The sequence below is a fragment of the Heteronotia binoei genome, chromosome 5 (assembly GCF_032191835.1).
Source record: "Heteronotia binoei isolate CCM8104 ecotype False Entrance Well chromosome 5, APGP_CSIRO_Hbin_v1, whole genome shotgun sequence".
NCBI lineage: Eukaryota > Metazoa > Chordata > Lepidosauria > Squamata > Gekkonidae > Heteronotia > Heteronotia binoei.
In genome coordinates, this window is record NC_083227.1 from 14,413,347 (window position 1) to 14,430,086 (window position 16,740).

A 16,740-nucleotide genomic window follows, 5' to 3' on the forward strand; every position below is an offset into this window, starting at 1 on the left:
AGGCATTTATATGGTTTCTCCCCTGCGTGAATTCTTTGATAGGGACTAAGACTTTTTTCTCGTGGAATTTCCTTCCACACTCAGGGCATTGATATGACTTCTCACCTTGGCGAATTCTTTGCTGGACAGTAAGGTATGCACTCTGACTGAAGCTTTTCCCACACTCCAAGAATTTCTATCATTTCCCACCTGTGTGAATTCTTTGATGGTAAGTAAGGTTGGAACGCCGAGTTAAGCTTTTCCCACACTCTAGGCAATTATATGGTTTCTCCCCTGTGTGAGTTCTTTGATGGGAAGTAAGGCTTCCACCGTGACTGAAGCGTTTCCCGCACTCTAGGCATTCATATGGTTTTTCCCCTGTGTGAATTCTCCGATGGGAAGTAAGTTGTCCACTCTCACTGAAGCTTTTCCCACACTCCTGGCATTTATATGGTTTCTCTCCTTTGTGAATTCTTTGATGGTAAGTAAGGCCGGAACGCCGAGTTAAACTTTTCCCACACTCTAGGCAATTATATGGTTTCTCCCCTGTGTGAGTTCTTCGATGGGAAGTAAGGCTTCCACCGTGACTGAAGCGTTTCCCGCACTCTAGGCATGCATATGGTTTTTCCCCTGTGTGAATTCTCCGATGGGAAGTAAGTTGTCCACTCTCACTGAAGCTTTTCCCACACTCCTGGCATTTATATGGTTTCTCTCCTGTGTGAACTCTTAGATGCACAGTAAGAACATCGCTCCTACTGAAGCTTTTCCCACACTCCAAGCATTTATATGGTTTCTCTCCTTTGTGAATTATTTGATGGCAAGTTAGACTGGACCTCTGATTGAAGTTTTTCCCAGTGTCCAGGAATTTGTATGGTTTCAGCCTTGAGTGAAGTCTTTGATGGGAGGTAAGATGTGCCCTCTGTCTGAAGCCTCTTCCACATTCCAGGCATTTGTACTGCTTTTCCCCTGTGTGAATTCTTTGATGGGAGGAAAGATGTGCACTCTGTCTGAAACTTTTCCCACATTCCAGGCATATGTATGGCTTCTCCCCTGTGTGAATTCTCTGATGGGAAACAAGATGTGTTTTCACATGGAAGTTCCGTCCACACTGAAGACAGTGATATGGCTTCTCACCTAGGTGAATTTTTTGATGGGTAGCTAGACCAGAACTGAGACTGAAGCCTTTCCCACACTCCAGGCATTTGTATGATTTCTCCTCTGAATGAATTCTTTGATGAGAAGTAAGAGTGTCACACCGCCTGAAGCTTTTCCCACACTCCAGGCATTTGTATGGTCTTTCCCCTGTGTGAATTCTTTGATGTGAAGTAAGAGTGTTACTGTGACCAAAGCTTTTCCCACACTCCATGCATTTGTATGGTTTCTCCCCTGTGTGAATTTTTTTATGGGAAGTAAGGTGCGCACTCTGGTTGAAGCTTTTCCCACACTCCAGGCATTTGTATGGTTTTTCCCCTGTGTGAGTTCTTTGATGGGAAATAAGATTGCTACTTTTACCAAAGCTTTTCCCGCAATCCTGGCATTTGTATGGTTTCTCCCCTTCGTGAATTTTTCGATTGAAGATGAGGTTATCTTTTCTTCCAACATTTTCCCCACTCTTCAGGCATTCATATACTTTGTTTCCCTTACACATCCTTTGTTCAAGATTAATAACTGATATTTCAGTGAAACGTTTCCTGCTTGCAGTGCATGCATTTCCGTTGTCTCCTTGACAAATCTTTTGCAATAGAGAGTCACCCTCCTGTAAAAGACCATAATTATTCCTCCGTTTAGGCGCGCATTTTCCTTCCTCCTTCCTCAGTGCATCCAAATCTTCAGACTCCTCTTTCACAACTGCACACGGCTCCTCGATTTCTATCAATGGGTGTTCTCCTGCTTCACTCATTGACTGCCGCACATCTGTTGCTGAAAGAAAGGGAAAGGTTTGATGACATGACATATGAACATATGAAACTGCCTTCTACTGAATCAGACCCTCAGTCCATCAAAGTTAGTATCGTCTACTCAGACTGGCAGCAGCTCTCCAGGGTCTCAAACTGAGGTTTTCCATGCCTACTTGCCTGGACCCTTTTTAGTTGGAGATGCCGGGGATTGAACCTGGGACCTTCTGCTTACCAAGCAGATGCTCTGCCACTGAGCCACTGTCCCTCCCCAAATTGCCTCTTACTTATTACATATGAAGCTGCCTTATACTGAAATCAGACTCTCGGTCCATCAAAGTCTATATTGTCTAAGATTGGCAGTGGCTCTCCAGGGTCTCAAGCTGAGGTTTTTCACGCCTATTTGCCTGGACCGTTTTTAGTTGGGGATGCCGGGGATTGAACCTGGGATCTTCTGCTTACTAAGCAGATGCTCTACCACTGAGCCACCACACTTCCCACAAATATTCAGTTGTGAATCTAGTAGCACAAAAAGACTGAACGTGTCAAGGGAACTGCTCTCTGTTTACTGGAGATCAGCTGTCATTCCAGGGGATCTCCAGGCCACACCTGGAGGTTGGCAACCCTACTTGTGAGCCAAGCCTTTCTCTGGTGAGAGGAGCTCCAGGCTGGGAAATTCCTGGAGATTTGGGGGTGGCATTTGGGGAGAGTGGAGTTTGGGGAGGGGAAGGAGGATCATGACAATGAGTTCAACCTTTACAACCTTTTCTCTACGGTGGGGGGTGGCCAAACTTGCTTAATATAAGCGCCATGTGCCCTGCGGGACTCGCCACAACTCCGCAGGGCCTGTAAGGCAGACCTGTTTAGACTAGCTGGAGGTGTTTTGACACAGTGGTGCTTAGTTCCCATCATCCTGCAGCAAAAACTCTCCTTCCAAACCAGACAGAAAAATAAAGTGCTTAAAACATCGACGAATTTTAACGGCCACCGCAATTGATGCCATCTTGGAACCACAAATTGTATCTCTTAATTTATATTGTCATATTTTTAACAATGCTTTATTGCAGGGGTGGCCAACGGTAGCTCTCCAGATGTTTTTTTTGCCTACAACTCCCATCAGCCCCAGCCAGCATGGCCAATGGCTGGGGCTGATGGGAGTTGTAGGCAAAAAAACATCTGGAGAGCTACCATCGGCCACCCCTGCTTTATTTTAATAATTTTATTGTAACAATGTAACATTGTTGTTTTACTGTTTTACTTCTTGTTTTACTTGCTATTAGCCGCCCTGAGTCCAACTGGAGAGGGTGGGGTATAAATGCAAATAATAAATAAATAAATAAAAAATAAACGATTTTTCGGGTATAACCTTTCAAGAGTCAAGGCTTCCTTCGCTATATTTGATTCAGAGTGGAGATATCTCAGTCTTTATATCCTAGTCCGAGTGAGGGAAGGGTGCTGCAATAACGGAACTCAGGAAGCGGAGGTACCAGGCACAGAATCACAGAGTTGGAAGGGACCTCAAGGGTCATCTAGTCCAACCCCCTGCACAAGGCGTCAACCTGGCAGATGAGGTTCAACGTGGCCAAGTGCAAAGTAATGCCCATGGGGGTCAAAAATCCTCACTATAAATACAAGTTGATGGGGGTGTGAACTGGCAGAGACTGACCAAGAAAGAGATCTTGGGTTCGTGGTAGATAACTCACTGAAAATGTCAAGACAGTGTGCGATTGCAATAAAAAAGGCCAACGCCATGCTGGGAATTATTAGGAAGGGAATTGAAAACAAATCAGCCAGTATCATAATGCCCCTGCATAAATCGATGGTGAAGCCTCATTTGGAATACTGTGTACAATTCTGGTCACTGCACCTCAAAAAGGATATTATAGCATTGGAAAAAGTGCAGAAAAGGGCAACTAGAATGATTAAAGGTTTGGAACGCTTTCCCTATGAAGAAAGGTTTAAACGCTTGGGGCTCTTTAGCTTGGAGAAACGTCAACTGAGGGGTGACATGACAGAGGTTTACCGGATTATGCATGGGATAGAGAAAGTAGAGAAAGAAGTCCTTTTCTCCCTTTTTCACAATACAAGAACTCATGGACATTCAATGAAATTGCTGAGCAGTCGGGTTAGAACAGATAAAAGGAAGTACTTCTTCACCCAAACGCATTGCTGCCGTTTGATGGCATATACAACCTTGGGAAGTTAACAAGTGAATGGACCTGAGAAGGTATGGCTGGTGTTGTTAGATATTGTGATTGTGCTGTCCAAATGACCTTGGGGACAGAGTTTGTTGCAGGCCCCAGAGTCAGATTCTGTGTCCATGTTAGGGAAGGCTATGCTCTCAGTTAAAAGTTATTTAAAGTTAAGAGGCAAGAAAAGAGTCGCCTCCCGGGGCTTATGAGAGAGGTGTATAATCATCCAGAATTGGATGTTAATGATGCACTGAACTGGTTTTAGCTGTGAGCTATATGTGACCACCGGTAGTGAACATAAGAAGAGCCCTGCTGGATCAGACTAATGGTCCATCTAGTCCAGCATTCTATCTCACGCAGTGGCCAACCAGTTCCTCTGGAGAGCCAACAACAGAGCAGAGAGGAGAAGGACTTTATAAGGGAAGATGGAAGCAGGGCATTTGTTAAGAGACAGATATTTGTGCTTGAATATAGGGTAGAGGGTCTGAAGGAAGGTGCAGATGGAGAAGAAAGTAGTCTAATAAGAACAAGAAAGCTGAAACTATGAAGTTCTTTCCTTTTAACATCACAGAGGTAAGGCTGATCTAGGGAAAGAGGAATGTACTTTTTTTCCTTTTTGAGTTTCCCTATACTCAGATGTCCTGGCGGGTGGCCAGATGGGGAATGGTGGCAGAGCAGAAGCTGAGAGGGAGATGGAGCTGCCAGAGTTGGTCCCTAGGGCTGCCAGTCTGTTGGCTGCTTCTTTTATGGTCTGTTTGTCAACTGACAGACTGGAAGTCTAATTCAAGCCAGATACGGTAAACTCTAGCTGTAAATGGAATGCAAGAATCATAGAATCACAGAGTTGGAAGGGATCTCCAGGGTCATCTAGTCCAATCCCCTGCACCATGCAGGAAACTCACAAATCCCTCCCCCCCAAATTCACAGGATCCTCATTGCTGTCAGATGGCCATCTAGCCTCTGCTTAAGAACCTCCAAGGAAGGAGAGCCCACTTTCATAGAATCCTAGCGTTGGAAGGGACCTCCAGGGTCATCTAGTCCAATCCCCTGCACCATGCAGGAAACTCTGACAGGAAACATCTGACATGCAGACATCCCCCTGAATTCACAGGATCCTCATTGCTGTCAGATGGCCATCTAGCCTCTGCTTAAGAACCTCCAAGGAAGGAGAGCCCACTTTCATAGAATCCTAGCGTTGGAAGGGACCTCCAGGGTCATCTAGTCCAACCCCCTGCACAATGCAGGAAACCCACAAACACTTCCCCCTGAATTCACAGGATCTTCATTGCTGTCAGATGGCCATCTAGCCTCTGTTTAAAAACCTCCCAGGAAGGAGAGCCCACCACCTTCCGAGGAAGCCTGTTCCTCTGAGGAACCGCTCTAACGGTCAGAAAGTTCTTCCTAATGTTGAGCCAGAAACTCTTCCGATTTAATTTCAACCCATTGGTTCTGGCCCTACCTTCTGGGGCCACAGAAAATAATTCCACACCATCCTCTATAGGACAGCCTTTCAAGTGCTTGAAGACGGCAATCATATCACTTCTCAGCCACCTCCTCTCCAGGCTAAACATGCCCAGCTCCTTCAGAAGGAAAGGGCCTGGGAATTCCTCACTGCCTCCTACTAAGCCCACGATAAGAAGACTGCAGAATAATACCCCACCCTTCTCTCTGAATCAGAGACTCAGAGCAGCTTACAATCTCCTCTGTCTTCTCCCCCCACAACAGACACCCTGTGAGGTGGGTGGGGCTGAGAGAGCTTTCACAGCAACTGCCTTTTTAAGGACAACTCCTGCGAGAGCCACGGCTGACCCAAGGCCATTCCGGCAGCTGCAAGTGGAGGAGTGGGGAATCAAACCCGGTTCTCCCAGATTAGAGCCCGCGCACTTAACCACTACACCAAAACTGGCTCTCCCAGCACAGTAAGTCCCTCAGGAATAAGTAGATTCCTTTGAAATGTGGAAGGAAGCCCAGGCAACATACAGTCCCATGACTGAGATCTTAAGCCCCTACCTGCCGATCCCTCCTCTTCATCAGAGCCCAGAAGACACAGCCCGTCCTCTTCTTCCAGCCAGGATATGAGGTCAGGTTTGGCAATCAGAGGTCCTGTTTATTTGGAGGGGAGGGGAAATCCACAACATTAAACCTCTTCACACATTCACGTACATTCAACAATTCCAAACCAGTAGAGAACGGCAAGAGTCCAGTAAAGACTGACAAAATCTGGGGCAGGGTTTGAGCTTTCGTGAGTCACCGGCTCACTTATTCTTCTGCACAGGGTGCCTCAGGGAAGCTCCTCACCTGCCTCAAATTTTGTTAGTCTTTAGGTGCTCCTGGCTTCATGCTCTTTTCTACTGCTACAGATAAGCGTGGCTACCCATCTGGATCTAATTCCAAGCCAGATTGACAGTCCCTCCAGAAAAACCACAACAGGCAAGTAATAAGGATGGAATGAATGACCTCTAAAGCAGGGCTGGCCAATGGTAGCTCTCCAGAGGTTTTCTTTGCCTACAACTCCCATCAGCCCCAGCCAGCATGGCTGATGGCTGGGGGTGATGGGAGTTGCAGGCAAAAAAACTTCTGGAGAGCTACCGTTGGCCACCCCTGCGAGTCTATAGGGTCAAGACTCATCGAACTTTTGTTGTCCTGAGACCAGTGTTCCCTCTTAGATGAGTTACCGTGAGTTTTAACCTCCAACTCGCACGTTTTTATCTTAGCTCAGGAAAAATGACCTCAGAGCAAACTAATTTATGCAGTAAAGGTAAAGGTAGTTCTCCCTGTGCAAGCACCAGTCGTTTCTGACTCTGGGGCGACGTTGCTTTCACAACGTTTTCATGGCAGACTTTTTACGGGGTGGTTTGCCGTTGCCTTAAAAAGAGCCCCGTGGCGCAGAGTGGTAAAGCTGCAGGACTGCAGTCAGAGCCCCTCTGCTCACGACCTGAGTTCAATTCCAGTGGAAGCTGGTTCTAGGAGCATTTTGGAAGCAGAGGGGCCGTCATCAGCCTTGTGGGGGAAGAGGCCAGAGACGTCTGGATGAGAAAGGACTAAATACGTTCCCGTGGGAAATTCAAGATTGTTATGGAGTCATAACACCATCATGGTGAAATGCTAGGGGAAGTGATGACTTTCAAAGGACGCCCACTGGGTTTATCAAAAGCCTGGCGGAAGAGCCCCGTTTTACAGGCCCTGCGATACCTGGATAAGTCCCAGGGACGGTGGCTCAGTGGTAAAACATCTGCTTGGGAAGCAGAAGGTCCCAGGTTCAATCCCTGGCATCTCCAAAAAAGGGTCCAGGCAAACAGGTGTGAAAAACCTCAGCTTGAGACCCTGGAGAGCTGCTGCCAGTCTGAGTAGACAATACTGACTTTGATGGACCAAAGGTCTGATTCAGTATAAGGCAGCTTCATATGTTCATATATATGTCCCGGAGCAGCCAAATGTCTCGCTCAGCTCACCAACTTTAATGCCAGAAGCTCAAAACGTAGAATATTTGCTCACAAGACTCCACAGCTTAGAGGGAGGGTTGATGCTCACCCAGAGAGGCCACGTTCCCAAAATTCTCCAGCATGACTTCCTTGTAGAGAGCCCTCTGGGCTGGGCGCAGCAGGGTCCACTCGCCCAGGGTGAAATACACGGCCACCTCCTCGAAGGACACCCCGGCCTGCAAGAGGAAGGAAGCAGTTCTACACATCACTGGAAAGCTGGTCCATGAGGGGAAGCCAAAAATGGAGAGAGTTACCGTATTTTTTGCACCATAAGACTCACTTTCCCCCCCCAAAAAAGTGGAGGGAAAAGTGTGTGCGTCTTAAGGAGCGAATACTGCAAAAAATTCACACAAATGCCTCTAAATTCACTCAAACAGCTCTAAAAACTAGGTGCGTCTTATGCTCAGGTGCGTCTTATGGAGCGAAAAATACGGTAACTCTCTCCATAGGGAAATTAATAGGGAAAGATGATGATATTCAATTTATATCCCACCCTCCACTCCGAATCAAAGAGTCTCAGAGCGGCTCACAATCTCCTTTACCTTCCTCCCCCACAACAGACACCCTGTGAGGTGGGTGGGGCTGAGAGGACTCTCACAGCAGCTGCCCTTTCAAGGACAGAGGCTCAGAGCAGCCTACAATCTCCTTTCCCTACCTCCCCCACAACAGACACCCTTGAGGTGGGTGGGGCTGAGAGGGCTCTCACAGCAGCTGCCCTTTCAAGGTCAACCTCTGCCAGAGCTATGGCTGACCCAAGGCCATTCCAGCAGCTGCAAGTGGAGGAGTGGGGAATCAAACCCGGTTCTCCCAGATAAGAGTCTGCACACTTAACCACTACACCAAACTGGCAACATGAAGAGGTGTTGAGAAGAACCCCATGGGGACACCTCCCCGCCCCCCCCCCCGCCCTCATTTATTTTAATGTATTTATTGTTATTTATAATATAAAATCCTCAGCCTTGTGGGGGAAGAGACCAGAGACGTCCAGATGAGAGCCAGTTTGGTGTAGTGGTTAAGTGTGTGGACTCTTATCTGGGAGAACCGTGTTTGATTCCTCACTCCTCCACTTGCACCCGCTGGAATGGCCTTGGGTCAGCCATAGCTCTGGCAGAGGTTGTCCTTGAAAGGGCAGCTGCTGTGAGAACCCTCTTAGCCCCCCCACCTCACAGGGTGTCTGTTGTGGGGGCAGAAGCGAAAGGAGATTGTGAGCCGCTCTGAGCCTCGGTCCTTGAAAGGGCAGCTGCTGTGAGAGCCCTCTCCAGCCCCACCCACCTCACGGGGTGTCTGTTGTGGGGGAGGAAGAGAAAGGAGATTGTGGGCCGCTCTGAGCCTCTGTCCTTGAAAGGGTAGCTGCTGTGAGAGCCCTCTCCAGCCCCACCCACCTCACAGGGTGTCTGTTGTGGGGGAGGAAGGGAAAGGAGATTGTGGGCCGCTCTGAGCCTCTGTCCTTGAAAGGGTAGCTGCTGTGAGAGCCCTCTCCAGCCCCACCCACCTCACAGGGTGTCTGTTGTGGGGGAGGAAGGGAAAGGAGATTGTGGGCCGCTCTGAGCCTCTGTCCTTGAAAGGGCAGCTGCTGTGAGAGCCCTCTCAGCCCCACCCACCTCACAGGGTGTCTGTTGAGGGGGAGGAAGGGAAAGGAGATTGTGAGCCTCTGAGATTTGGAGTGGAGGGCGGGATATAAATCCAGTATCATTATCATCATCATCATAAAGGACTAAATAAGTTCCCATGGGAAATTCAAGATTGTTATGGAGTCATTGGGAGTTAGGCCAAAAAGCCAAAAGTAATGTTCTAATTGTCCTGCGTATCAGTAAAAACCAACCTAGACATGGGATGACCATGTCCAGGGGTTAAATTCTAGCAGGAGCTCCTTTGCATATTAGGCCACACCCCCTGATGTAGCCAATCCTCCAAGAGCTTAGAAGGCTCTTTTTTTGTAAGCTCTTGGAGGATTGGCTACATTAGGGGTATGTGGCCTAATGTGCAAAGGAGCTCCTGCTAGAATTCCACCCCTGACCGTGTCTAGTGGGGAACAGCAGAGTCAATGCAAAGAAGTCTGATCTTCTGAACATTATAACAGAGAAGAAAAAACAAAGCATCCCCACTGTCTTTTCCACATCTTCCCAATGATTTCCACTTCTACCTGAGCTGGCTGCATGATGACTCTTTTCCTTTCAGAGCACAGAGAAGATGATGGTGGAGGTATCCAGGGGGTCTTTCTGCTCCTGCCTGGGAGGGGGGAGAGAAAGAAAGAGGGTGGGCAATCCTTTGTTTTGCCCCACACACATTTTCTGTTCCAGTCTCTGGAGTAAACTTTTCTCTGAATTCAGGGCACAATTCAAGATCCTGGATTTGATCTCTCAAGGTACAGAAATGTTTCGCCCCACCTCTCTCCCCTCAACTGGTCAGTCTAGAATCATTGAAATCATAGTTGGAAGGGACCTCCAGGGTCATCTAGTCCAACCTGGGAGGGACGGTGGCTCAGTGGTAGAGCATCTGCTTGGGAAGCAGAAGGTCCCAGGTTCAGTCCCTGGCATCTCCAAAAAAGGGTCCAGGCAAAAAGGTGTGAAAAGCCTCAGCTTGAGACACTGGAGAGCCGCTGCCAGTCTGAGAAGACAATACTGACTTTGATGGACCAAAGGTCTGATTCAGTATAAGGCAGCTTCATATGTTCATATGTAACCTAGGGGTGTGCAAAAATAAAATAAAATACGGAATTACACGGATTCAGAAATACACGGGGCCAAAAAGATATGGAATACTGTGTATTTCCTCTTACCGTACTCGGAATATCCGCATATACGGTAGATGCGCGGCTATTTCCGAATATACGGCCCCATTATACCCTATGGCCATTGAAATCAATGGCAAAATAGGGTATATTGGAAGCCGCCTGGAGGGGAGGGGGTTTGAGGGAGAGCCCCCAAATTTGCAAGGGACCTTCAAGGGACTCTCCCCTACAAACCCTCCAAGTCCCAAAAAGATTGGGCCAGGGGGTCCCATTCCAGGGGCACCCAAAGAGGGTGCCCCTATCTCACCATTATACCCTATGGACCATTGAAATCAGAGATTTCCACATCTTCCCATAATTAGAGGCTACTGGGGGGCAGGGGGTTTGAGGGAGAGCCCCAAAAACTGCAGGGAACCCGCAGGGAACTCTCCCCTATAAAACCCCCAAGTCCCAAAAAGATTGGGCCAGGGGGTCCCTGTCTTTGGGCTCCCCAAAAGGCCCATTGCCACCCATGATGGTGAAAGCCCAATTAGCCACTTCCTCCACTATAATTGCTGTGGGGAAAGTGGCTCTGGCCAGAGGGGGGTTTGAGGGAGAGACCCCAAAACTGCAGGGCAGCTTCAGGGGAGTCCCTAGCATGAAACCCCCCTGGCCCAAAAAGACTGCACCCATCAGTGGGCACCCCAAAAGGAACACTGCTCCCAATGGTGAGAAAAAACCAATTAGAGCCACTTCCTCACTGTAATTGTCGTGGGAAAAGTGGCTCTGGGGAGCAGGAGGTTTTGAGGAGAGCCCCCCCAAACTGCTGTGCAGCTTCAGGGCACTGTCCCACACAAAACCCACAAGGCCAAAAAAAAAAATTGGACCAGGGGGTCCAATTCCTGGGGCACCCAAAGCCAAACCTAACTTCACACCAGATAATCTCTATAGGACCCAAATGCACTACATCCCTCTATCTACTCTATGACCCTTGCAGGCCTGGAACCAATATAAACCCAGTTGCCAACGTCACTGCCACACAAAACACAATCTGACTGGCTGCAGCAAACTCAGATGCCAGCTCTCCAGACCTACCCCAAACAACACGGGGAGAGCTGGCCAAGCACAACAAGCCTGCTGGTTCTGGGTCTCTCACCCAGATGCCAGCTCCTCCCCCCCCAAAAAAAAACCAGAACCAGGAAAAGGGACAACAGGAGAAGGCCAAGAAACTCAACTGTTAAAAAAGTGTCCTTTTAAACAATGAAAATTAGGCCAAACAGCTCCCTCCCCAAGAACCAGAAGAGAAAAGGAACAGCAGCAGCACAACACAGCAGCAACAAATCAAACACAGAATCCTTTTAAAACAGTAAAAAGCTTAACTTTTAACAATACAGGAACTTTAGCAACCCCTCCCCTCAAAAAAACTTCACCCTAACCCCAAGAAATCCAAGCCACCCAAATCAAGAAAAGTAAAAGGTCACTGCATTTTTAAAAGTCCTCTCACTAAGGTAAGATACAGCCAAATTGGCAACCCCCCACCCCACCCCAGCAGAACCCCCTAACCCCAAATAAGCTACCCAGTACTCACCCACCCAAATCTGGCTAAGTAAAGGGACTCTGAGTCTTAAAAAGTCCTTTTACTAACTAAAATAAAAACAAGAACCCCAAGACTGTCTTACCTTAGACGACTTCTCTGTTCAAGGCAGGTCAGGAAAGGCTGAGAGAGAGAGCAGCAGCAGCTGAGGCCAAGGGCCAGCGCAGCACAATCTCTCTCTCACACCAACACAAAACACAACAGCAATGGAATGGTCCTACACAGAAGAGTTTCAAAAAATAGCACTGCTCTGTGATTGGCCAGAGAACACTGTTTACTTGGATACCCAAGTAAACAAAAGAACAACAATGTAACTGATGGCTGAGGGATTAGCCCAGCCATCAGCCGCACAAAAGGCCTTCAAAGCATGCATTTGCAATGCATTTTGCAAATGCACGCTTTGGATTGGCTGCTGGGGCTCCTCTTCCCGTCCCGCTCCCTCCCTGATCCCAGGGAGGCTATGGGAGAGGCGGAAAAAGGCTTCCAAAGGCTGCAGAAGCTCCTTTCCCGCCTTTTCCATTGACTTCCGTATACTTCCGAATATCTATACGGAAGTATACGGGGAGCCATATACGACTCCCCTTTAATGGCCTGAAAAAGGAATCGGAAGTATACGGTGCCGTATACTTCCGAGTCAGGGGTGATTCGGTGGTCTATGTGGTTCGGCCCACCCTGCACAATGCAGGAAAGTCACAAATACCTCCCCCTAAATTCACAGGATCTTCATTGCTGTCAGATGGCCATCTAAAGGCGAAGGTAAAGGTAGTCCCCTGTGCAAGCACCAGTCGTTTCCAACTCTGGGGTGACGCCGCACTCACAACGTTTCCACGGCAAACCTTTTACGGGACGGTTTGCCATTGCCTTCCCCAGTCATCTACACTTCCCCCCCCCCCCCCCAGCAAGCTGGGTCCTGATTTTACCAACCTCAGAAGGGTGGAAGGCTGTCAACCTCGAGCCGGCTACCTGAAAACCCAGCTTCTGCCGGGGATCGAACTCAGATCATGAGCAGAGCTTAGGACTGCAGTACTGCAGCTTTACCACTCTGTGCCCCGAGGCTCTTTCAAAGCATCAGGAAAGGAAAGGTCCCCTGCGCAAGCACCAGTTGTTTCCGACTCTGGGGTGACGTTAGCAGCGGCTCTCCAGGGTCTCAAGCAGAGGTTTTTCACATCTATTTGCCTGGACCCTTTTTAGTTGGAGATGCCAGGGATTGAACCTGCGACCTTCTGCTTACCAAGCAGATGCTCTACCACTGAGCCACCATCCCTCCCCCAAGGGAGATACTGCTGCTTTACCACTCTGCCCCACGGGCCCTTTCCTCAAAGCATCAAGCCCGCAGCAAATCACAGTCTCCCTCCACCCCCCCTTAACATCCCCCTTCCCAGCTCCCTCGGCCTTTCCTTAACCCCTCTGGCTCCTCCCCCCCCATCTCTCCTTCATCTGTGCCCTCCTCCCGCACCCCATCTCTCACTCTCAGCCCTCGACTCCTTCCTAAAGGTGCTTCCGGAAGCCGCTTGGAACTTCCTCCAAAGGTGCCGGATTCAGATCCTGCGCTCAAGTCCGCTTGCAGGAACCTCCTGATTCTGCTGTCTCGCACCCTCTGTTACTTCCCCGCTCTTTGCTCTCAGCCTTGGGTCTTGCATTGCAATCTCCAACCCCAGATTTCCCACTTCCAGTCCCTGTTTGAGCTCACCAGATTCTCTTCGCGCCCTTCCAGCGGAAGCCGGTGAGACTGAGACGCACTTTCTTGCAAAGCACCGAAGGGAAAATGATCCCCCCCCCCCAACCTTCAGCCTTCCACCATGCGCCTCTCTAGGACTGCAGCTCTCTCCCTTTAACCCTTAGATAGATCCAAATAGGCAGCCGTGTTGGTCTGAAGCAGTAGAACAAAACAGGAGTCGATTTCACCTTTAAGACCAACTTAGTTTTATTCAGAACCTACGCTTTCGTGTGCATGCCCACTTCTTCAGACGAGGAAAGAGGTACAGTAAGCAGAGCGACATAGAGCTGGTGGGGTTTGGAACGCCAAGTGGTACAAAGTTAAAATCCAATAGCAGAAGAGTTAAATTAACAAATTCAGAAAACCTTTGATGCGATGGAGAATTGACTCACAGGTATCTGGGCCTCGGGAGGGGGCTGCTTTTTGAGTTAGAGGCACCAAATTTTCAGCGTAGCATCTGGTGCCTCTCCTCAAAACATCCTCGAAGTTTCAAATAGATTGGACCAGGGGGTCCAAATCTATGAGCCCCCAAAGAAGGTGCCCCTAGCCTTCATTATTTCTAATGGAGGGAAGGCATTTAAAAGGTTTACGGTCCCTTTGGAGTTCAATTATGCTTGTCACACCTTTGCTCCTGCCTCCACACACACACCCCAGTCTCCTGGCTCCACCCCCAAAGTTCTTGAATTGGACCTGGCAACCCTAGGGGGCTTAGGGATGCCAGCCTCCAGGTGGGACCTGGAGATCAGTCCCGGATTAAACCCCGTGGAGGCCCCTAGGCTGTTGAAATTTTGGGGCACCCCTCACAAAATATATCAGAGTCTCAGGCACCAGCCCAACCTCCCACAGCCCCCACTGCAGCCACCTTCTTAAAAGCCCCTTTTACTAAACTGCGGGGTAGCAGAAGAAGATATTGGATTTTTATCCCGTCCTATACTCTGAATCCCAAAGTCTCAGAGCAGCCTACAATCTCCTTTCCCTTCCTCCCCAACAACAGACACCCTGTGAGGTGGGTGGGGCTGAGTGGGCTCTGACAGCAGCTGCCCTTTCAAGGACAGAGGGTCAGAGCGGCTCACAATCTCCTTTCCCTTCCTCCCTCACAACAGACACCCTGTGAGGTGGGTGGGGCTGAGAGGGCTCTCATAGCAGCTGCCCTTTCAAGAACAGAGGCTCAGAGCGACCTACAGTCTCCTTTATCTTCCTCCCCCACAACAGACACCCTGTGAGGTGGGTGGGGCTGGAGAGGGCTCTCACAGCAGCTGCCCTTTCAAGGACAGAGGCTCAGAGTGGCCTACAATCTCCTTTCCATTCCTCCCCCACAAAAGACACCCTGTGAGGTGGGTGGGGCTGGAGACGGTTCTCACAGCAGCTGCCCTTTCAAGGACAGAGACTCACAGCGGCTCACAATCTCCTTTCGCTTCCTCCCTGACAACAGACACCCTGTGAGGTGGGTGGGGATGAGAGGGCTCTCACAGCAGCTGCTCTTTCAAGGACAGAAGCTCATAGTGGCCCCCAATCTCCTTTCCCTTCCTCCCCCACAACAGACACCCTGTGAGGTGGGTGGGGCTGAGAGGGCTCTCACAGCAGCTGCTCTTTCAAGGACAGAAGCTCAGAGTGGCCCCCAATCTCCTTTCCCTTCCTCCCTCACAACAGACACCCTGTGAGGTGGGTGGGGCTGAGAGGGCTCTCACAGCAGCTGCCCTTTCAAGGACAGAGTCTCAGAGCGGCCGACAATCTCCTTTCCCTTCCTCCCCCACAAGAGACACCCTGTGAGGTGAGTGGGGCTGAGAGGGCTCTCACAGCAGCTGCCCTTTCAAGGACAGAGTCTCAGAGCTGCTCACAATCTCCTTTCCCTTCCTCCCCCACAACAGACACCCTGTGAGATGGATGGGGCTGAGAGGGCTCTCAAAGCAGCTGCCCTTTCAAGGACAGAGTCTCAGAGCAGCCTACAATCTCCTTTCCCTTCCTCCCCCACAAGAGACACCCTGTGAGGTGGGTGGGGCTGAGAGGGCTCTCACAGCAGCTGCCCTTTCAAGGACAGAGTCTAAGAGCGGCCTACAATCTCCTTTCCCTTTCTCCCCCACAACAGACACCCTGTGAGGTGGGTAGGGCTGAGAGGGCTCTCACAGCAGCTGCTCTTTCAAGGACAGAAGCTCAGAGTTGCCTACAATCTCCTTTCCCTTCCTCTCTCACAACAGACACCCTGTGAGGTGGGTGGGGCTGAGAGGGCTCTCATAGCAGCTGCCCTTTCAAGAACAGAGGCTCAGAGCGACCTACAGTCTCCTTTATCTTCCTCCCCCACAACAGACACCCTGTGAGGTGGGTGGGGCTGGAGAGGGCTCTCACAGCAGCTGCCCTTTCAAGGACAGAGACTCACAGCGGCTCACAATCTCCTTTCGCTTCCTCCCTGACAACAGACACCCTGTGAGGTGGGTGGGGATGAGAGGGCTCTCACAGCAGCTGCTCTTTCAAGGACAGAAGCTCATAGTGGCCCCCAATCTCCTTTCCCTTCCTCCCCCACAACAGACACCCTGTGAGGTGGGTGGGGCTGAGAGGGCTCTCACAGCAGCTGCTCTTTCAAGGACAGAAGCTCAGAGTGGCCCCCAATCTCCTTTCCCTTCCTCCCTCACAACAGACACCCTGTGAGGTGGGTGGGGCTGAGAGGGCTCTCACAGCAGCTGCCCTTTCAAGGACAGAGTCTCAGAGCTGCTCACAATCTCCTTTCCCTTCCTCCCCCACAAGAGACACCCTGTGAGGTGGGTGGGGCTGAGAGGGCTCTCACAGCAGCTGCCCTTTCAAGGACAGAGTCTCAGAGCTGCTCACAATCTCCTTTCCCTTCCTCCCCCACAACAGACACCCTGTGAGATGGATGGGGCTGAGAGGGCTCTCAAAGCAGCTGCCCTTTCAAGGACAGAGTCTCAGAGCAGCCTACAATCTCCTTTCCCTTCCTCCCCCACAAGAGACACCCTGTGAGGTGGGTGGGGCTGAGAGGGCTCTCACAGCAGCTGCCCTTTCAAGGACAGAGTCTAAGAGCGGCCTACAATCTCCTTTCCCTTTCTCCCCCACAACAGACACCCTGTGAGGTGGGTAGGGCTGAGAGGGCTCTCACAGCAGCTGCTCTTTCAAGGACAGAAGCTCAGAGTTGCCTACAATCTCCTTTCCCTTCCTCTCTCA

General features: G+C 49.9%; 1 protein-coding gene across 1 annotated transcript; it reads right to left on the reverse strand.

The window, feature by feature from the left end:
- Positions 1-147: 147 nt before the first annotated feature.
- LOC132571727 (zinc finger protein 345-like) lies at positions 148-9,769 on the reverse strand. The gene is made up of 4 exons (XM_060238522.1): positions 9,692-9,769; positions 7,598-7,724; positions 6,077-6,169; positions 148-1,899 (listed from the first exon to the last, which is right to left on the reverse strand). The coding sequence occupies exons 1-4, from the start codon at positions 9,704-9,706 to the stop codon at positions 179-181; spliced, it is 1,956 nt and encodes a 651-aa protein (XP_060094505.1). The 5' UTR covers positions 9,707-9,769; the 3' UTR covers positions 148-178.
- Positions 9,770-16,740: the final 6,971 nt, after the last annotated feature.